Raw genomic sequence first — 23100 nt, 5'->3', positions numbered from 1 at the left:
ATTTGGCTATGTTACATTCTGAAACATACACACATACAAATGTTTAAATTTACAGGCAGCAGCTATTGTTGGCAGAGCATGCAAATTCATATCTGCAGTGTTAATAATGACTGAGGATTGTCAATACCCTTTTTTTTCTTCGATTTAAATATGTAGCGTTCAGTTTAACATAACCGGCATAAGACTCTCGGGGCTTCCGTGTCATTTAGTGTGATCTGGGGTGAGAGGTTTATTTAGGATTTGTTAGGCACTCTGTATTGCACTCTTTGATACAAGGGGAATAGAAGTGATAAGTCTATAATACTTCTTCGCTGCCAAGTGTGCCTCGGGACAGTTGGAGGCTCTCTCGGGTCATGTATCTCTGTGCTCATCAATCTACCGAGCTGCTAAAATGTGGCCTCGCATGACACCTCTGCATTCATCTGGAAAGATCAGCCCATGAAAGGCTTACGTTAAAAAAAATAAAAAAAATAAAAATAGGAATATTTTGTTACACTTCCCTGATGTTAAATGTGTGTAACAAAGTCCTAGATAGATTAATCTGCCATGGATCACATAAGGCTATAACGTTATTCATAAATACAGTTGCCCCTCTCTATATTGCCTTTACTTTATAACACCCTCACCTATTGCCTTTTTGTATTGCCTTTTGCACTAATCCACAGCACTCTCTCTCTCTCTCTCTCTCTCTCTCTCACTTCATAATGCCTATCCTGCTCGGTGCCAATTTCAGCGCCTGTCCGATGCATAGTGCCTGGTGGTAGAATGAAGGAGGAGTGTTTTGTCAAGTCAGCTAAAGGTTAATTAAGATTAACACGATCCTATTAATGAATTGGGTTGATGGGTGCTATATTTCTTATGAGGCAGGTTCTAAGAGCTGGTGCTCCAGGAACAGAAAGCTTTTGTGTTAGAAATGTAAACCGCTGAAGAGGTCACTGGGGTTGATTTCAATTAATGTTGATAGCTCAGTGGGTGAACTTTGCCCTGCGAGAAATCACGGCTTGCTTGGCCCATTTCAATAAATTACGTGCATGAGCGGTGGGATTATTCTGTATATTTATTGATTTATTTTTCCGTACATACAAACTGAGCTTCTGCCAGCTTTGCTTTTAAACTCTGTGCAGCTTGTACATTGTAGAGTCTTTTTTAAGTGATATAATTAAATTCTCCTTTCCGATTGTCAGTTTTCCTACACGATATGTGTAGGCAAATTTCATGCACAGCATTTTGGCTGTGCTATTTACTGACTGAGAATACATGGTTGCCTACAATGAAAAATCTGCTCCTCGGGCCATTTATCTACCTTACAAAGGGAGAAAACTGCATTGTCATTGTTGCTGTTGTTAATAATCGAGATCCCTGATAGGTTAGATATGCTTTGGAAATGTGTCTAAATGACCTTGCCAACATTTTTTATCAAACCATTCTACACAAAGAGGGAAACTGACCTTGAGAAATGTATTCGGGAAACTATATTTTACAGGAGAATTAGCCAAGTCCAGTTATTTCTTCAGTACCTTTGCTAGACATCGTCTTGCTTAATTTCAGCGGCACATTAAGTGCAATTTGCACAATATATCTGTGAAAGACACTTGCATTCTATAGTAGACTTGGCAACTGTAACATTACAGTTAATAATTCACTTTTTTTTATTTTGACATTATTCATTTCAAAAATGCTGCGAAAAGTCCTTGATAAATCAAGTTAATAGTCTCCGAGGCCTTCTGCGATTAACTGCCAGCTTCTTTATTAATTAGCTTCCTCCTGTAAGCCCTGTTACGTCCTATAATGATTTTTTCTGAAGTGTCAATCAAAGTTGTAAATGAAAGCCTAGAGACATTCTATATACAAATTGCAAAGCAGAATGAAAAGACTGAAATTGTAATTTGTGTTGCAACCCCCCCACACAAAAAAAAGTCACTGCAACCAAATTATATTTTTGCATTTAACTCTTTGACAGTCACATGGGAAATACCTTTTTTTTTAATATTTTCTGTTAAATTCCAACTCCAGTTGTTCTTGTGCATCTCATTTCATTATTTCTATATTTAATGTTGACATTTTTCTTTACTTTGGTGTTTCCAGCACAAAACAATTCAATTAAACAACCTCATTGATTACTTGTAGTGAAAATCTACATAGAGAAGTGAATATAATTAACCACACTTAGAATATTTAGACATTTATTTTAATTATAGAGCTTAATGCTGATCTTGCTTTCCATAATATAACTACAGAAAGACACAAATAATGCTTGTACAGTGAAAACAGAGCATATAGTCTAATCACACAGTATATTTTTCCTGTAATTTTTAAATCTCTCTTCTGAATCTCCGTGGTTTTCTACCAATGACTATACCAAATACAGAAAAGGTGAACGGCCACTATACATGGTTTTCTTATTCCAAGTTATCGATTGACCTCTCCGCCTAGGCATATATATATTTCTCTCATTTGTTATTCATATGAATTGAACTTTTCATGAGTCTGTTTTGATATATGATGCAGTTTGATTATTCTAATTCTACACCGAGTGATTTCAACACATTGCTATGAAACCTTGAGATGTAAGAAGTTTGAAAAGCACATACCTGCATTTGGGAAACCGCTTCATCAGTTCATCATGACTAATGAAAGGCCACACTGTTCTAGGCATGCTGTCAGATTAAGCGTGATGGCCGATTGCTTTCATACAGACCTCAAAGCCAGGACTGAAGTTTTAAACAGCTGTTTGAAGGATGCCTGGTGAAGTGATCTAATTTTATGATGGACGACATCCCTTCTCCCTGCCAATGTCCATAGGCTAATTTGGCACAGTCGACTTGTGCCTTAAGAATTGAAAATAAAGAGGGTGAACTGATAATGACATGATATTAGAGGACACAGTTTACTAGATCAACACATCACTAATTAATGAGCAGATGGTTGTAAGTCACAACATAAATAGGAAGGAGACCTTACTTATGAATCGTATGTTTGTCAGAGGGTTTCAGTCATTTCTTACAAGATGGACGGTTTCCAGAATGTTCCACGGCTTGCCTCTATTCAAAACATGTGCACCTCATCACCACGGACGAGTGTTTATGCTGTTGTTAAGGCATGAGGATTTATTGAATTGTGAGTTTCAAGGTTTAATTCTTTGTTGTGTCTTCAAGAAAGCAAACTAATTTGAATGTGAGCAGTTGGAATTACATAAATATTTGATGAAAGGAAATGAAAACCTCTAATTAATTTGGGCCATTGATTCAACTTGATTCGCCTTAGCAGAGGGTTAACAACACATCTTTTCCTTCCAAATTTACCCCCAAAGCTATCCTGTGTATGCAATTTAATTAGCAAGTTAGTCTGTGTAAAATTAGCATAACTCTCCTTAACTGCACTTCACCTCCAAGCCAGATTGCAGTTGGGGAATTTTAGGCTGGGGTCATACTGTGAGGAAATGTCTGTATCGAAGCTTTGCTAAAGTTTAATACTTAGTCAACACCTGAAAGACATCTGGGTTCAATGTTTTTTTTGTTTTGTTTGTTGTTTTTAGCAGTAATCATGCTTATGAATCATTAACAGGCCCCAAAATAGCCCCTTATTCTCAATTACAGCTTTCCCATTCAGCAGTATATTTGCAGATTCTGTGCAGACATCACCTCCTGTCTTCACCCTGAGAATCTTTCCCTCAAGAAATCTGTCTTCACCCCAATTCAAAATGTACTGCTTACACAATCAGTTCACTACAAGGAAAACACTACAAGCGTCCTTCAAAATAGATAATAGAGACTTGTTCGACACTGAATTAGATACTGCCCTTATTCTTAAAGATTTTGGCCACTGACACACTTTTACACTGATTAGGTGTTTTTGTTTACACTACTGGTCAAAAGTTTTAGAATAGTTTGCATTGAAATTACGCATTTTAATGTCTCAATGTACTCTGGACCTGCCCTCTGCATTCTGAAATGGGGGGGATACTTGGTCTGAGTAGGAATACAAATTATCAGAAAATATTGACAATTATGACATATTCTGGACAGACAGTCTACTGATCAAAACAAGACCATCCACATTTTGGTAGAAGCAACACTCACCTGTAGAGAGCTCCAAATGTCAAGATGGAAAACTCTGTTTGCAGTGTACTAATACACAACGATTTTACAAAATTGGATCTGAACTTCTCTGTGTTTGATAGAACATCAAATAATTAATCGTTATGTTGTTCTGAACAAAACAAGCCTATTTGCACAGAAAACCGATTGAAACTGAGTGATCTGCAACCGTCTGAATGAAACCCCCCCCCCCCCCCCCCAAGAGAATAGCCAAGAGAATAAGCTTTCAAATGATGTGCGCATTGTAGGAATACAGTGTAACTTCTATGCACAGGAGCTGTGCGTAACACTGCCAAATAATGCTTAAGAGGTTGTAGTAACACAGTATAGAACTCTGAAATGTACATTATTTTTCAGTTTTTGGTAACCTAAACCTTTTTTTTATTTTTATTTTTTAACCTCTGTCAGTTTACCGCTTACCTTTATACCATTTCAGGTTATTCACTGGACTTGAACTGCTTACATTTCAATAAAAACTGGGACAATTGGGGTGTTCTAAAACTTTTGACCGGTAGTATGTATGCGGATAGTGTATGCATAGGATGTGGTATGTATAGATTAAACATTTTAAAACACCTTGTTTACATATATAGATGTCCTATACTCCTAAAGTAGCACACACTCTTAAGATTTTTTCACATCATTTTAAAGTAAACAAATTCTCATTGGTCAGCATCTCTAGATGTATTGCAGAATGAGGAAATTGTAGAGGGAAATAAAAATGTCCTTGAGGAACAGCATCAAGAAAATATTAATCACACACTTTTGAGTAAACACCCCCGAGAACATTCCTGATCAAAACTGTGAAAAGGACCTATTTCCCATTCCACATTCATTGCTGTACTAAAAGTGGTGGTAAATAGTCTGATGTCCAGTTCAGTATATTTGTATTATTTTTGATTTATAAGAACAGGTGCCGTAGTGTCCAAATAAAACTACTGCTTTCTGCTTGACTGCAAAATAATATGCAGGGCTTTAAAGTGCGTAATAAATGCTCTCTGAAGCTGTGAGGTTAGTAGCCAGAAGCTCCTCACTCGGTTTGGTACAGCAGATAAGTCTTCCCACTGTAATAGTCTCTGTTGTGGAAGATATGAGGTGCTGCTCAACCGTCTTGATAATTGGCTGCATGTGGTTATTGCTGTTTCAAGGGCTAGGATGCTAGGTGCATGTATTCAGTCTGGACAGTTGGTTTAATTAAGGGCATGTCTAGGTATATATATCTGTAGACACAGTAGTCTCTAACTGTCTTGATGTCTTAATTTCCAACATCTTTCCGTGCTTCTTTGTGTTTAGATTTGTGTATTTTTCCTGTTTAATCACCTAGTTTTGGAGTCATAAGTCATCGCTGTACATTTTAATAGTGTGTGGGCATGTCATTAGCCTTAATAACATCAACACTGCAGTTTCTCTTCCTGCTTATGGGTCCCAGTTCATCCCAGAGGTGTTCATTGCACTGGTATTTTCATTAATTGTTTGCTGTCGATCCAAGACAACGCTGCAAAACAAAAGCAGCAATATAGTTTTATATTATAATTAGTTGATTTTTTTTTTTCTGTATATCTGACCTATGTTTACAAAGGTAAACCTCTCCAACATTTGGCAATGATGTTGTAGTTTTCTCCTCTTGAAATAAAGTGGACAGTCAAATAAACCACCCTGCCGATGATTCCCTGAATTATTGATGCAATGAAAAGTGCCCAGGAAATAGTGACATGCCCTGAAGGAATGGATCTCCAGCCCTCTGTCCTATCTGCAGCCCTGGGTATAAATCACATCTCTAACATGGAAAAAGCAACACCAGGATCTGAGAATATGACAGTAAGTCCATAGCTGTGGAGACCTGTCAGTTTCTTTCAGTAATTATTCAGTGAGTTTAGGATCCAACCGTGCAGCATAACTTAGTGATTCCATGCTCTGTAGCCCTAGTGAGAGATAAATTGATTAGTAATTTAGTGTCCTGTGGACCAACCATGTGGCATTAATGACTAATTCACTGACTTTGATATCCTGGGTATGGCGTTACCAATAATCCACTCTGCTGGAGACTGGATGACTGGCCTCATAAATTTAAGACAACATGAAAACTGCTGGAAAAGGGAAATTATATTGGCAAGACACTAACATGCACCTAAGCATGTCTGACACCCTGATTTAGGGGTAACTTCTTAGCTGTTTAGAAGTCAAAATTGGTCACTTATTTATTTATGTATCTTTGTTTTTCCATTCCAACACTCCTTTCTCTAAACCATCTGAAAAGAAGTATAGCTCAATGTTTGTTTGTTTCTTGTTATTTTAAAGACTGTCATTCACTGCAGCCAGTGACACAGTTCACTCTTTCACACTTTTTAAATTATCCAAATCATTCCAGTTATTATTTTTTATTAGTAATGTATTGGGGAGAAAGCACAGCCACTGTATAGTAACGTTATAACTTAGATGAGTTAGCAATCTATTGAGTAGCCAAATATATAGCAGCCCAATAACAGCCATTGCTCTTTAGAGGTCAGAAGAATAGGAACAACATTTTTAAAGTTCCTATATTCTCATTACAGTACGCTATGTTGCAGAATTAAGAAGGCTTTCAGTTAATTCCCTTGCAGCCCAGTATATTACTAATAGCTTCTCTAGCAAAGCACAGCATATAGCCATGATTGTATGATGGTATTGTGACTAAAGTTATAAATGAATAAAGTGGCAGTGGTATTTATTCAGATGTAACTGGACTGTGCATTGAGGGATGTGTTTGAAAAGAAACTACACCCAAGGCCTTTGTCGATTACTTTCAGAAACTCTGGTGAATATTGTAGTAATGATAAAGGACTACGGGAAGATTCTGATTGATTCTGATTTAATAACCAAATTTATCTTTTTCATATATTTTTTTTAAATCAAGCAATTAAAATCAATAGCTTTAAACAAAAAAAAGTATTTCAATTTCAAGGAGATCTTTTTATATTAAAGCCTGTTTCTTTTCATTATCACTTTCAATGACACAGATTCTTCAGTTCCTTTGAATCGTCTAAAGATCTACATTTATTTCTGTGTCATACAGAACTGTTCTTGTAAATGAAAGACTCCGGTATCTTTTCTTCATCTTAGAGAAAAAAAATAAATAAAAAAGAACCTTGCCAATTAATGGCTGGCTTGAAGAGCGCTGATTGTTTCAAGGCAGTTTTACCCAAGATAAATAATTAGTTTTTTCTATACATATTGATGATGACAATGAAGATTAATAAGGCCCTTAAATTACCATCATGGAGGGTCATTTAATCACTGTATCAATGGAAGGCACACAATTATGTATATATCCATCAATGGTGCGTTTCAGAGAGCCAGAAGGTAAGGGGATTATAAAGACATTAACAGTGAATTATTTTTTCTTCCTAACTTCAATCACAAGGTGTATTTCCATGATTAGTCTTCCTCGATTGTGACATTTATTTCTGAGAATTGTAGAAATTACCATAACAAAACGCTAACCTTTTAAAATGCATGGTTTTGTTTGAGGCATCTCTGACACTTGTTAATTGCATTACAGGTCTGGCTGGGGGAGAAGGCAGCTTGTTTAAATTTGATAACTTTAGTTTAAATAAACCATTTGTCGTCTTATAAAGCGAGTGGTTTCTATTCTAAAAAATGTGCATGCTCTGCACTAGTCAGATGCACTGTTGGGGGTTTCTGTTATGCTCTGATATTCAAGACAGCCATTGCATTTCCTGATGTCCATCTTAACCCGTCTCTGCAGAGCTATTTTCAGCAGGTGAACAAAACTTGATGAACAGTTAACAGGTTTAATTGAGTAACTGAAGAAACCTTTTTGAGTATAAAAATATAGTGTAGGGTATTATATTACCGCCATTTCCTGGCATCATATAAATAGACATAGAAAAGAAGCAAGGCTACTTATGATCCTAGAGTATGTATGACAAAATGCTTCAAAGACTGCCTGTCAAAACATAAAGGATTAAAAACGACTTTAACTTTTAACTGGAACAGACGTGAAATTAGACACTTTTTGTGTTTGGTGGATAACAAATGGAGGAGTGTTTGTTGTTTGGTTTTACGCCTCCGATTTTATATATTTATTTACTTTAAACAGCTTCTGTGTAGTTATAATTGGAGCAAAGCACCTATTAAAATCACAGGCATTTAAACCTTCATGGCAAAAAAGACTAGCTTCAATAACAGTCGGCATGTCTTTGAGGGTGTTGAAGCTGTACTAATGTGTTACACATGCGTAATTACTTGAAACAAACGTATCCCCATCTGAAAAATTAATGATGCAATAAACATTGATCAACAATGCTCCGTCTTTGCTGAGAGCCAGTCCATTACCAAATCCTCTGTAGGTGAAGACGTTTCTATTCTAAGGAATGCTTATATCGTGTTCTGCGTATTCACATAGTAGAACATTTGAACCGCACATTTCAATGTATGCCCCTATAGCGTTTATGCTTAGACCAAGGATTTGAGCCATCATTACTAGCACCCCTATGTACACTCAGTAGCACAAACGACAGTCCTACATTTTAGAAGATTGGCTTCTGAGTTCCTGACTGCCAGTGGAGATATATAGGTAGTAAAATATCAATTTGTTGGGTTTGGAAAAATTTTTGTATTTTCCTGAAAAGATTCCATAGTAAACATCATTAATGATGGAAATCTGTGTTAAACTTTGAATATTTGGGATATCATTTCTTAAATGAAGACCTGCAGTGTATACTTGGGCCATTTAATTAGTTCCTTTTTTGTACGGTTGAAGTCTAAGGTGTTCTCTGTCTTGCACATTTTATTTGGGGGGGTTGAAGATTTGGGAGATATGGGTTGATGTGGCCTATGTAATGAAACTTTTTGAAGAATTAAACACTAACTAAGTGTACAAAATATATATTTGTCATCAAAATCCACAAGTGGTAACACTTTACTTTGTGTCCCTAATTACTGTGTATTTACACTGTAATTACTTGTTACAGTATAAATACAGAGTAATTAGGGACACTAAATGTAAAGTGTTACCCTAACACTGTAAAAACATTGTAACCATGCATAATTACAGGATAAATACAATGTAAATAGGCATCATTACACTGTTAGTTACCAAGTAATTACACAGTAAATACACAGTAATTAGGGACATAATGTAATGTAATACCCTAAAAGTAATAGAATAATGATAGTTCATATTTAAACCAGTGCTGGAACACTGCTCCTAACTCTTTGTTTGATCAATTAGTCTTCCACTAACATTTGAAATGAAGGACATAAAGTTCACTCCTGTTTGTGTTGGAAATATGATTATCACAGAAAGGGCTAGAGTCCTTCTCTCTATCCCACAGTTTAGCAGTAGATGACAATTGAACTAAGAATTCAATGTTTTTTTTTCTTATCCTCCTTTTACACGAGCAGTACTTGGACAACAGGGAGCAGCAGCAACAGTCAAACAATTGTCAAGTTCTAGAAGAACTCAAGGGAAGACTGGCTTAGTTTGAGCGTTTTTCCTGTAACCCAAGGCAGTCCTTTCTCATGAAATGAATGTGGACTTTATACCTTTCTGGTTTAATACAGGACAGCTCTGAATGTCCTGAGCATGCCCACTTCCCCTGAGTGCCATGCAAATGAGTGAAAGTGAGAGGGGTGTGACATTTCAATTAGTTATGAGTAAGGCCCCTTTCAGATTCTGACTGTCGATGTTTGTAGTGAAAGTCCCACAGAAAAGATTCATGAGAGATAATTATTTTGGCATTGAGTTTGATGTAAATATTTATTCAAGATTTAATTTGCTGATGGATAGGCCAGGGAATTTAAAAATGTTGTTGTAGTGTAGTTGCTCAGACTGCTTTTCGCATATAATTGAAACCGTGACTGAAATGTATTATATTATTCAATCATACAAACATACATGTGTATATATACAAGTTATGTGTATACATTTAAATATTTGACTGGTTTAGTTAAATATACAAATGTAAAAATGTAATATGTTTATGTAGCACTCTGATTTCCTCTCCTGTGATTCATTGTGAGAATACTCTCCCCCCTGGTGTTACTGTCTCATCCTCTTAGGTGTCAGATTTTAACATCTGATTCAAACTGAAACTTAATGCATTCTATGTGATACTTTTGCAGAATACTGCAATGTAACAATAATTTATCAGTTGACATCTTTGGACCGTAAAAGCTTAAGTGACTTTTATAGCAGTGCTACATACATCAAATGAATAAACATACGAAGATTTTCACTTCCAACTAGTGTTTGAAGAATGTCTTTGAATATCATATGAACAAAAACATTCTTTATTGAACTTCACAAATATATAACGCTCATATAATTGACTGTCGTATAACTGTCATATAATTGCCGTCTAATTAACCTCTTGTTCCTACTCTTCAAAGATATACATAAATAAATAAATATGTTTTAAAAGAATATAGTATAATGTCATGAAATATGGTTCACTGTGTGTCCTAATGTGGTGCACACAAGATATAGTACAGCTTATATCTGTATTGCAGCCAGAGTTGTCATTTCAGACGCAATTGGAGTTCAGAATTTCACATGAAAGTGATTAATTTTTTCCGCCTCTGTAAAATGCCAGCACTCTTTTTCGGGCCAACACGCAGACGTATTTCAGATTCACCTGAGAAAAAAAAAAGATTTGTGTAAACTGGCCCCGTGTCACGCTGCTAAGAAATCTGTAATTGAAAATAAAAATGTAAAATAGAGCGGCCGGAATTGGTTCGGGCCATTTCTTTTTCTCTTATCTTAAATACAGCCGATATGTTTTCTTGTTTAGGAAACATAAATTAAATGCTGAAATCTCTCGCTGCACCTGTCACCGTGGAGGTGATGAATGTCCACAGGGACGCGGCGAGTATTTTAAAGATGGACAGTCGTCATTCAAAAGGCCAAAAGGAACAAAGACAGTATGTCATGTCATTTTGTCAGTGGCAGGAGGCAGCCCCTGATGTCACTGCTGATATTTACCCCCTCTGACTTTTCTCAGGTATTATAAATCAGTCTGCCATTCTGCTCTCTCCACAGAGCATAATACAGGGTGGGTTAGCAGTATATATGACTGTGCCTAATGGCATATGGCTACTTTTCTGTTTTGCACTTTCACTTCTTTGAGTTTTACATGAGGTGATTTCCACGGTTAGTGCCTTTTACATTATTAATGCATTTGTTTTTCTTACTCATTTTATTAATCACTCTAACTGAATACCAGTGAGGTGAAGGGTCTATCTGTTTTATTACAACATTTTCATATAAGGTATTACTTCATAGGTGTTGCGTCAATCTATCTAAATCGATCAGTCCTCGTGTTGGTAAAGGGCCATTCCCGCTGAATCCCACGGCTTATTGTAAAGCACACTGCCATAACAAAGCAATGAGCTGCGGTCTAATTAAGTGTAAGTATGGTTCATCAGTATACAATATGCATCTCTCTTAATCCACTCTGAGTGCTGAGGGCATGTCAGTTTGTCTTGCCACATGGTGTAATGATGATTTGCAATGTGCAAAGCAGTTCAGGTCATTTGAACTTGGTCCCACGCTTTGGTCAGAATTGCTGCATGCTTCACAATACTGCCCACAGCCCAGTGGCATGATAACGATCATGGAGAACACATGTCTGAGCACCGCAGAACCCCATATTGTAATACTTTGTCTATGTTAAGCTTTTTACAGGGCTGCATGTGTACTCTTTGGTTCAGCTGTGTTTTTAAAGTGGATCTGCCTCCAGCAGACAAGGTGGAGGTGCTTATATGAGGAATTATGAACTCTACCTTTTTACGCCATTGCTTCCTTATTTCATGCATGCAATATATTCAACTTCCAGATCTGTTACTTGAAAGACTCGGTTGAATGGGTAGCAAATCTCTATTTTCAAGGAAATTAAATGGAGAACTGTTTGTGTCGCTACACCTTTCAGCAGTTTCTTTCAGTACTTTGATTCTGTTTTATCTAGTTAAATTAAATAACTATTTCAGCTTCAGGTGCTGGGCAGAGTAGAATAGTTTTTTTTTTTTTTTCCTTTCTTGTTGTATTAAGCATAGAGGGTAGGAGCATTCTTTGTGAATTACATCTCTTGAGTAGCTGTTTATTCTGTGAAATTCTTGATCGATTGGGGTCTGGAACAAGAGGCTTGCTGTTGTTTACCAGCTGCAAGAATGTCTTGATATTAAATTCAATCTTTTTTGGTTCTGTTTTGTAGCATCTCCAATTATCTTTGCCCCTTTTTCACCCCAGTTTGGATTAATCAGCTCATCTCACTACTACAGCCTTCGAGTTATTTCAGGAAGCAAAAGACAAAGCCCACATTCTCTGATTCACATGTTGTGAAGCATGTGATATTTTGTCCAGAATGCCTATAATCTACCTTTCAGTGCAATCATAGAATTTGATGCAGATGGTGCAACTAACACCTTTAAAATTGCAGGGACTTTACCAGCAACAGGAGTCACTTCTTTGGAACAATCGGGTTCTTCCTCAACTAGCTTCTAATCCATTGGTGCCCAGCCCCCAACCACAGCTGCCATGATGACAATGGCAATGGCTTTTTCCTATTTGGGAGCTCTGTTCCAACACAATTTTTTCTTGAGGTCCACAAAGAAAAGCAATCAATTAAAAGTGTATGCTGACAACACTGACAAATTGCATGAGAATGAACCATGGGAATGGAAAATTCAAAAATAAAGAATCCATTACATATCTCAAAGATAAACTTAACACTTTCTAAACGCTTCTGATTTTTAATTTCTTACTTGTTTAACATCCTGTGATGTGTGCTGTGTGTAATTGTGCTGTTGCAACCTCATTATATTCCTTGTTTAATAGCTGCTCTTGCTAAAATTACATTCTTTTCTCTCTTAAAGAGACCCACATTTTCTGAGACTACTATTTTATGTTGAAATAACATCAGTTTATTTGTAGTAGCTTTGACCCTATTCTTATAACAAGAATATGATTGCAAAGAAGGTGACATTGATGGGTTCCGAGCAATTGCATGCTTTTCTGTCTAATATCTATCCTATAGAAAAGGCCTGGCATTTTGCCCTACCCTTCCTAGCCTTCCTAGCCTTAGCCATTGTCTTTATGAATTGTATATTCCTGTGTTTCTGCTGATCATCCTAAACAATTATCATCAAAAAGATATCAGCGAAACATGAAGCTTTTTGTGCTCGGGAAGAATTGTTAAAGAACTTTTTGTTAGACAGAGAATCTAACTTAATATATAATAATATATGTATACGTCTTAAATGCTGTAACACGTCTTAACATCATGCTCAACTTGGTCCTTTCATTTCCATAAAAAAAAAAAAAATATATATATATATATATATATATATATATATATATATATATATTATAATTTCCCTCTTTAGGCAGGAGTTGAAATATCAGTAAGGAGATTGCATTGATTGCAGGTCTCATGCATATATTTGTCTTAAAGGGGCAGCATTTTCTTAACACGTCGAACTCTTTGCCCCTCAGTTATTGATCCTTTAATCAAGACTGAAAGTCTTATTGGAAATATAAAGGTCAGCAACCTTGCTGCTGCTCCCACAACTCATTATTAAGATCTTTGGAGCTTTACATACATCATCCTTTTGATTTGATGCCTATTAGTGAGATCGCTGCTGTCACCTGATGTCAAGGACTCTTGCATGCCGGGGCTTCGAGATGACAAGGTGAGGCCGACGTAACTCCTAATGAAGCATTGGGCTGGCTGCTTGCTCACGCAATGAGCGGCCCTTGCACCTCAATTCACGCGTATCAAGAACCTGTCATGTGAATTTTAAGAACAGTTCAATATCCTTTCTCAATATCCCATCCTAAGACCAGGTGTATCCATTAGCCTTCTCCCTATGCTTGCAGTCAACTGGGATTTCTCGGTCCGTTCCCACAGTCTAAGCCCGATCAAGGCGTCTTTAATTTTTTTTTCCTGCCATGCCATATCTGAATGCTTTGATGTCATTACTGCATTGACATGAGCTTAATTAATAAAGAAAGAAAGATGTCAAATGCATAAATGAAATCACTGGATCAGATTTGATTTTACAACATCTGTTGATGTATTCTTATGCATTATGTGCTTACTAACCACTATAGCCAAAGTAGATTGGCACAATGACCCGCAACCTGTTATAAAATCACTGTTTATTCACTGTTATTACTCCCTGTGAAAACTGGAAAGTACACATCCCACATTTGGTGAAACGGCCGCGAATCGTTACAGATGGCACTCTAAGCAGAAGTATCAGCACGTATTCACGAAATCCACACGCAGTGGGACATAACCCAAGTATTATATTAACTAAAACCAACATAAGGTGAAGCTTTAATTCTTTTTAATGTTTGCATAGATTGGCTTGATTTTCAAAACTATCATTTGTATAATAACTCTATAATTTGATCACAATGTGTTGTTTATTGTACATATTATTCAGAGTAATGAGGCTGTTTTAAGCAGGACATCATTCATAAAAGCACCATAATTCATGCAGCGGCACATCCCTCCTGAAGTTGTGTTAGGTTTCTTCCTCATTACTTACTGTAATCCACCTGACCTTGAGTATTTTATTATCTGGGGCCGATTCCACCTTTGGTACCATTCTAAGCTGCGGCTGCCGAAAACGGTCATGTACCTTTGTTATGCTTTAGATCAGTGTGAAATAATTGCAGATACTTAAAGTAATAAGAAACCAGAAAGGTCCCTGTAGGAGCAGATAAAGTAATCCTCTCCCTGATTCTCTAGGAAGTTTGGTTTTATGCAGTATGAAAAAGGAACAATCTCTTTCTGAGCAAAACCTTTATCCCTGTATATGCATTTTCTATTCCCAGAATTTAGGAAAGTCAAGGTATTACAGAATTAGTGGGATATAATAACACATGTATATGTAGGTGATGGCAGCTCTCAGTGTTTTCTGTTATAGACTGCATACAGAGTTCATCATTGCTTAATTTAATTTGCTGTAGTGTCTGATGTAACATTCTCTAGAGATGGATTTTAACCACACGCCCACCTCTTTCCAGTGTAACATTAAACAGGCTTGCAGATGTAAAGTATGACAGAAAGAGTCCTATGTAAGAGAAAGTTAACTACCTTGTGTTATTTATGGCCAGCATTTTTCCTTCAAATGTAATCTGAATGTGTGTATATATATATAATATAGAGGGTAATGTCCAGACTCTGCAAAGTGGCACATATTTTATGTATGTCTTGGTGTGAACATTTCGTACAAAAATAGGCATTAATTTTTAGTACCATGAAATTAGGATACTTTAAATTTGTCTTTGAAGAAAAAGGCATACGTTTTGCAGATTTCTCTTACTGGATTCTACATTTCATTTAGTGAAAACAAGTAGCTTAATGCATTCCTCGAGAAGTTTAATCTTCTGTAATAGTAATGTGGAAAAATATAAATAACAGAATATAAATAAGTTAAAAATACATTGTCAATAAATAATAGATTGGCATATGATTTGCGTTTTTTTTTTTTTTTTTGTGTTTCCTTTTTAGACCTGACGTTCATTCAATGATGAGCAAGAATCATCATACAAATCATAAAAATGATGGAATGAAAAAAGCTCGCTCTTTGGTGACCAAGTTATTATTCATATCATGTGCCTACCGGATCTTAATCAGCAGTGATTAATACAGCTCTGGAAAGAAGGCAGTACATCTGAAATCTATGAAGTCAAACAAGATTTGACTAATGAAGATTTTAGTTGGTGCCATTCCCCCCCTCTTTTTTGGAAGGGGGAGCATGTGAACATGTCATTTAACTAATACATACATGAAATATAAATGAAACAAATCAAGGCAAATAACTCAAAGCTGTTTTTTTTTATATATGAAAAATTGTCCCGGTTTGCCTCCCTTCAAAAACAAAAGCAAGGATTCGTCTTTGAAGACCTTGATCATTTCTCTTGCTGTAGTCCTTGTTGGAAAAGAAAACCATATCTACAGGTATAGAACATACTTTAAAGTCCTTTTTCACTGTATTTATATATCTGTAGAGATGGGAACACAACAGCATGGGAAATGGTGCTTAATTATTGATCCTAGGCTTTCAACAAGCTGTTTCCTGAAGAAACCACAACATTGATTGGTAGTATTTACCATAACTCTTTGTGTGAAGAAATACTTGATTTTCTGTTCTGAAATGACTTGCATCGAAAGTGCTTGAGAATCCCTTATTCCCAATCTGTAGTTGAGGTAGACGATGGGGTGGACTTTCACAGTCCCCTGCAGGGTGTTGAATACACCTCACCGGCTTTCCGCTTCAATCCTGGGACTGCTGGAACTACTGTATCAAGTAAATAAACAGGTGTATGTAAAAGTACAAAATAATACAATTTTCAGATGAATCTTTGAGATCAAAATCACTGCAGTTCTCAGGATTTGTATTTTAAGTTTGGTCATGTTATTCCATCAGACTGACTGTGTCTGAATGATCCAATTCTCTTGAGATTTGTTTTCCCCTGCTTAGTATATACGGGGACAATTACAGTGACTCCATTTCCATTATTTTGTATTACAAGCAGTGATATTTTCACACCTCTCTGTATTATTACAATATTTTGGAAATTAAATGGTGTATTTAAATGTGTGCCATTTAAATTGACATGTTTTTGTACTCCACCTTCCACCTTTTGAACATGTTGAGTAGTTTGTTGTTGTCGCTCTCTTATTTTCTTTTTAAAATGCTGACCACTAGGTTTAAAGCAACCTCAAAAGCATGGCTGGATTAGTTTCAGTGCTTCTGTTAAGTGGAGCGTCTTCTGAAGCCGGGCTTATCGTGATACACTCTAGTAAGCACAGGGCTTGCTTGAGACAGCAATAAAGTAAAGAAGGAATGCAATTCCCTCTTATTCAGCCACGAGGTATTAAATTTTAATTGAACTCACTGCCGGGGTGTTCTGTGAGAGTTTCAGTGGAGTTTAGGCCAATGCAGCACGGGCACAACCATCTACTACAGCTGTGAATAAGATGATCTGCATCACTGGTGTGGCCTCTACACTTTCAGCTACAGCATGTTGTGTTTATTTATTTATTTTATGGAAGCCGGTGCTGGAAAAACAAATGCAATAGTAGACCAGAATCGGTTAATGGGTATTTTCTGACAGGACATTACACCCAGAATTTGCTGAGTGGACCTTTTGGCACTTCCATAATCTTTTTGCCCCGGGCACAAAATGCCTCCCATCTCCCAAGGCACATGGTGGGGAAAAAAACAAACTTGATATATTGACCTATCAGGAGTCCAACTCCTGGAATTCAGCCGTATGCCTACATTGATGTTATTAAATAAAACTGCATGTCAGAGACCTCATGAATAAAATAAAATAAAGCCAAGTGTTGGCCCTAGCCATTATAGATTGCGGCAATGATTTAAAGCTGCGCGCACGTGTAGGACATTTTGATGTACGTTTGGCATATGCCTCTTGATAAATGTCGGAATGTACATATAGAGAAAATGACATTTGCCAATGGAAGGCTAACACTGAGAACTTTTCCTGTGTGAAGTTAGCTTAAATACATATATATTGAAGAGATTTGCAGGTATGCATTTTTACAAGGAACTTACTGCAGGAAAACATAGTCTGTTAAAACAGCTTTTTCTGGGTCTGTTTCCATCTGATTTTGAAAGTCGTTTGCTTTTAATGCCTTTTCCCCAATCTTTTGTGAAGTAACGTGATTTAAGTGAATTTATCTTTAGGTCTTACAGATGCATGACACTGAAAACAAGTAAAAACGGCTTCCTCAGAAATCGAAGGGTCTAAGGGTCTTAATCCTGTCCAATGCTCTTGTCAGCATCGTACAGCACTGATAAACTCCCTCTATACATCTCCTGGTAATCAGCTTTGAAATGTGCTGTGCAGACGCAGTGTTTACTGGCGCAGTTAGCAAACAGAGCCGGGCATATTCAGAGAAGGATCAGCAACAGTGAGGATCACAATATGCGTATAATAAGAGAAAGAAATAACTATGCCAATGACTGTCTCTCTTAATCTATTGCTTTTGATGAGTACCGTAGGGCTGCGATATCAGGTACAATCAATGAAAGCATAATTATAGGAAATGAGAGACAAGATCCCCCCCCCCCCTTCAAGCTTTATGTGACTGTAGTTAGGTTTGAAGTATGAACTTAATTGTAACAGTTCCTAATAACCTACAGAAATTGATAAGCGTCTGCATCTTCAACTTGGGAAGCAGAAGTTCAAATGAATACCCTTTTATAAAATAGTGTGAAGTAATTGCCCACCCAAGGCTATAAAAAGCCTTATAATTAGCAATAATCTTCTGGTCTGCAGACAGGTAATAGTACCCCCTCCCCCAAGGAATAAAATACATTTTCAATTTGAATTTAAAAGGGAGATAAATGTCCCTAACATAATCCAAAAAATGAATGGTCATTAATTTTTATCACTGCCTATCTTCTTATAATAAATATGGTATGCTTGCTGAACTAGACTTCAGAGACAAAGCAAAATAATGTGAAAAGTGCTGCCGCAGTTTTATTTGAATACTGAGAGCTTATAAATGTTTATAAATGTTCTGCTGTCATGCCAGGAAATAATAATATAAAAATAAAATGATAGAGTGTGTCACCCACCATCTTGTGTAGCGCACATGCAAGTCTCTCACTCTTGTGTGAACTCACAAAACTAGTTAGCCACATGTTAAGAGGGGAAAAAAAAAAAAAACACAACTAAAAGCGTTCAAATGAAATGCAGTTTTCACCTCATTACCCACAGTTCATTTGCCAGTGGGCTGCAAACTGGTCAATGGGGAAACAAGGCTGCGATTGATTTCCCTCCACAGGCGCTCAGACAGCATGAGGTCTTTGGCGGCTGCTTGCAGGGCTCCCTCCCAGGCCGACAGAGTAGCCTTACCAGTCGCTCTTTAACTACAAATGGGCTAAGTCGGGAATTTACTTTTGGCTGCCTTGTTGTTCCAAACTGACACTTTTTTTCATCTGTGTTCTCTTTACAGATGCAAGTTGAGACGACGGACTTAAGTGGGAAGATCGTGGAGGGGCCAGTCGCCCTGGTTGTGTCCGTCATCGATCAGAATGACAACAGACCCATTTTCAAGGAAGGGCCGTATTTTGGGCAGGTGTACGAGGGCTCCCCCACAGGTATGAGGTTCTTTGCACTGGAGGGGCTGGTGGCGGGTGGGTGAGGCTAGCAGTGAGGGCCGGAGCACTAAGAGGAAGCGAATTCACTAAAAGTGGGAGGGTTCAGTGGTAGAAGGAGGTAACAGATGGGATTGTTAGTGTGACCCCTTCCAAAAAGCACTATACAGCAGCTTTCAGTGAAATCATTTCACATATTTAAGGAAAGTAACACAGAAGCAACATAATCAGCAGATGTTCATGTTGCTTTGGACTGACTGACTGTCTTTAAATTGTGCTTGCATGTCAGGGAAACACTTTGGCATTATGTGGCCTTCAAAAAACTGTTTTATCCCTTCAAGGGTAAAACAATCTGTTCTTTAGAAGATAAACTATCCAATCGACTGCTACTTCCTCCTCTTCGTTCTCCTTTTTTTCTTCTTCTTCCTCCCCGTTCATCTACAGTGTAGTGCTATTATGGAATTCAAGCAGCGTGAAACACAGACTTGCGTTGCATCTTGAAGGGAGTTGAGTACTTGGCTAAGTCTCAGGTTTCTTTGTATTCGGAGAGTCTAGACAGCAAACGGAGCATTTAATCAATGTTGGGTGCTGCAGTTTAGGGAAAAATTATACAAGCGCTGATTGGCTTACTTCCAGCTGTGGACTGCGGTCTGGGTATTTTCCTCATTGGTGGATCCCACATGGCACTGATACATCGCCTGCTGATTGGCTGCTCATCAGGTAGCTGTAAGGGGATTTATGACCTCGTGTTGTTCTTGATGGTGAGATGCGCTGGGCCGATTGACACCTTCCTGAACAGTATTGTAGATTTCAATTGTGTGAGAAAGTGTCCAGCAGGCTCCGAGCTGGCTGAGGTCCCATCTCCTGAATGATGGCTTTCTAACGAGATGTCCGTATCCCTCCCTAAACTGTGGACTTCAGTGACAACACAGCACATCTCTGATGCATTTGATAGCCTGCTGGAACTGACTGGACTCTGAAGGGTCAGAGCTCTGGAGAGGGAGAAGAGTTCAACAATCACCACTTTATATCAATTCTTATTCATTAAACCAACACAATATTCTGGTCGCTGCAACAAACTCACACATTTGTCTCTTGGCTTTCTTCATTTTTATTTATAGGGAGTTAAGTTGTTTTTTCACAGGTTTTGTTAAAATAATTATTTAATTCTCCATTTATACATTTTCTCCAATACTTCTCCAAAACATCCTTACAGATTCATATAATTCTCATTACTTGACTGGAATGTGTCCAGTTGCTTTTTCTTAGGTCTGCGGAATTATGTTTGCACTTTGTTTTTTTTGTTCTTAAAACTACTTCTAAGCCCTTCAGGAAATAATCCCCTTTTAGGTCTATAAAATTCAGTTTTTGTTTTGGTTTTTGCTCTCATAAACTGCAGAAATAAGAAAATCGCTGAGACGTGTGATTGTCAATAGTAAACCTTCAGAGCCCTTATACTGGCATTTTCTTTTTTCATCCCTGAGCAACCTTGCAGCTTTACAGTGATCTTGTTTTTCACTGGCACTATTCTTATAAAACTTTCTTTGGCTCTGGTTGTTGCTTGGCAACATTAAACTTCACTAGACATTTAAGGAAATGAACAGGATCCCCTCAAAGACACCCCAGTCGCAGGTTTGAATGATGTGCTGCATTTTACACCAAAACAGATGCCAGCATGATCAGACTGCAACCCCAATATGACACCTCTGTCTTGTATCATTCTGTAAATATAGGCAATAATAAATCTTACACTGGATCATAGACATCAAAAATAATCAAGGAAATCAAGCAGTGTGAAGAAAATAATATATACACACTCATGACTACTTTGTGTTTTGTCATCTAATAAGTAACTTTACAAAGTGAAAATGAAAGTGCACTGTGCATCTTCTGTGACCCAATGCTGTACTGGATTTATCTAGTCTGGTTACATTTCAAATACATTTGACTGGTTTGATGAAATTATGAAGACTCTCCTAGAAAATTGAATAATCCAAGGAGAATGTGAATGTCCAGCAAACCCTTGTTGTGACCTGTTGTGTAATGTTTAGAAAGCAGTTCCTTGGATGAGATTAAGTAATGTAAGTATTGTATAGTTTGTGTTAATGTTGTTGTCTTTTGTAGCTGAGGAATAGAAGAGATGACATAGAAGAATCTCCTTTATTAAAACCTGCAGAACAGGGGATTTCAGCCATGAGTTAAAAATGATGGATGTTTGCTTTGCTCTTTCAAAACGCAGATTTTCCTGGTAATAAGTGCCCTCCTTGATGGGTTTGTAATTTTGTAGTCTGCAAAATGACCAATTCCATTAATACATTTCAAGCATTTCAAGATACTTTTAGTACCCGTTTAAAAACGAGAACATCACATTCGTCTCATAAGTGTTTAGTGCAAGGATTATGTTTTTTGGCTTCTTTTTGGATGTTTTTCTGACATATTCATAGCCTGGGTAAGGGGTCTGCTAAGAAAAGAAAAAACAAAAAAAACAACTGCCAAACGTTTCTAAAGATCGTACTTCTGTACTACTTCAGGAAAAGGCTTACTTCCATCTTATATAGGTAGTTTGTAAAAAGAAATCACCTGCTCTGTGCCTGATGGTTATATTGGCTATTATGGTCATAGTGGCTTTATTTGAAATATTGTGATTTAGTCATTATCTGTGAAACCGCTCCATGGTAACTTGTTGTGAAGGGCGTTACACAAAATAAAAATGGATTGATACGCTGATGATAATTAAAAATTGCTCATGTTGTGGCACCGAGATAAATTCACAATCCGTTTAAGAATGTAGTGCCTTCTAACTTTCCATCAATACATTGAACTTACAATTTACAAAAATGTTTCTTGAGCCACAGGTGCAATTGCTAAAGAAATGTTATTGCAAACGCATCACTACAGCAAGGCAGATTCATTCCAAAGAAACAAAAACGCTTCTTACAGAAAACTGCCATATGCATATACCAGATTTGAAAAATCCAAATCCATCTTTTAATTACGTTTTTTTCAAAAGGTCTAAAAGCATCTGCTGCTATTACACCTGCTATACCCTTGAGGAAGCACTTGGATTGCTGAAACAGCTGCAAGGTTGTGCATTTCCTGTTCTTTGTGGCGGTACACACTTTTTTTTTGTTCTCCCTTAATAATTGCTTGACTACCACATACGTGAACTGTTGAGTTTGCATGAACGAGGCAACAGATTTTGGTTTGTGCGACAACTTTCCCTTCCAGACTACTGTTTGCACACCATCTTGGTGGAGTAATATGCATTAGGCAGGATTCAAACATCCTACAGTGAGTTCAGTGGAAACATGCAGCATTGTGAACAAAAAACTGAAAGATTCGAATTGTTCTGCCATAGATGACATTATGGCCTAATTTATTGCTTACTTAATTTGCTTGTACTTGCATTTTCTGTTAATGGATCTGATGTCCGCTACCACAACAACACATTTAACTCCAGCGTCTAGGCATATAATACCTACTCATTCAAAGTAGTAGTAATAATTATAAATGTATGTCATGATTGTCACCTTTTAACATGCCATGGGTAAATATTTATCATCCTTTAACATTGCTATTAGCTTTATTATATTTTGTTGTCTTTACTTCCATAGTCACAAAAATGCATATGCTTATCCAGAGGCATTTCAGTATCTCCCCTAGAATCCACAGACATCCTGCATCCATGAGACTGCATCCATTCCGGGTGTACCATCAGGTTTAGTCCTTCCTTGCACCATGAAAGGTGATAACAATAGAAACTAATGATGTGAGCTTCACATATATAGTTTCTCCTTGGAGTTGATCAGGGGTAAACAGGAGAATCAGAGCTTTCATCTCACGCTTTCAGACCCAAGTA

At 37.2% G+C, this 23100-nt stretch overlaps 1 protein-coding gene across 1 annotated transcript in view; it reads left to right on the top strand.

The window, feature by feature from the left end:
- Positions 1-23100, top strand: part of cdh13 (cadherin 13, H-cadherin (heart)) — a 424551-nt gene that overhangs the window by 191484 nt on the left and 209967 nt on the right. Inside the window, exon 6 of the mRNA XM_066713996.1 lies at positions 19100-19244. Within this exon, the coding sequence (XP_066570093.1) occupies positions 19100-19244 (145 nt within the window). The remainder of the gene's footprint in view (positions 1-19099; positions 19245-23100) is intronic.

The sequence above is a fragment of the Amia ocellicauda genome, chromosome 9, assembly GCF_036373705.1.
Source record: "Amia ocellicauda isolate fAmiCal2 chromosome 9, fAmiCal2.hap1, whole genome shotgun sequence".
NCBI lineage: Eukaryota > Metazoa > Chordata > Actinopteri > Amiiformes > Amiidae > Amia > Amia ocellicauda.
The sequence above is the reverse complement of the archived record's forward strand: the minus strand, read 5'-3'. Positions and strand labels throughout refer to the sequence as shown.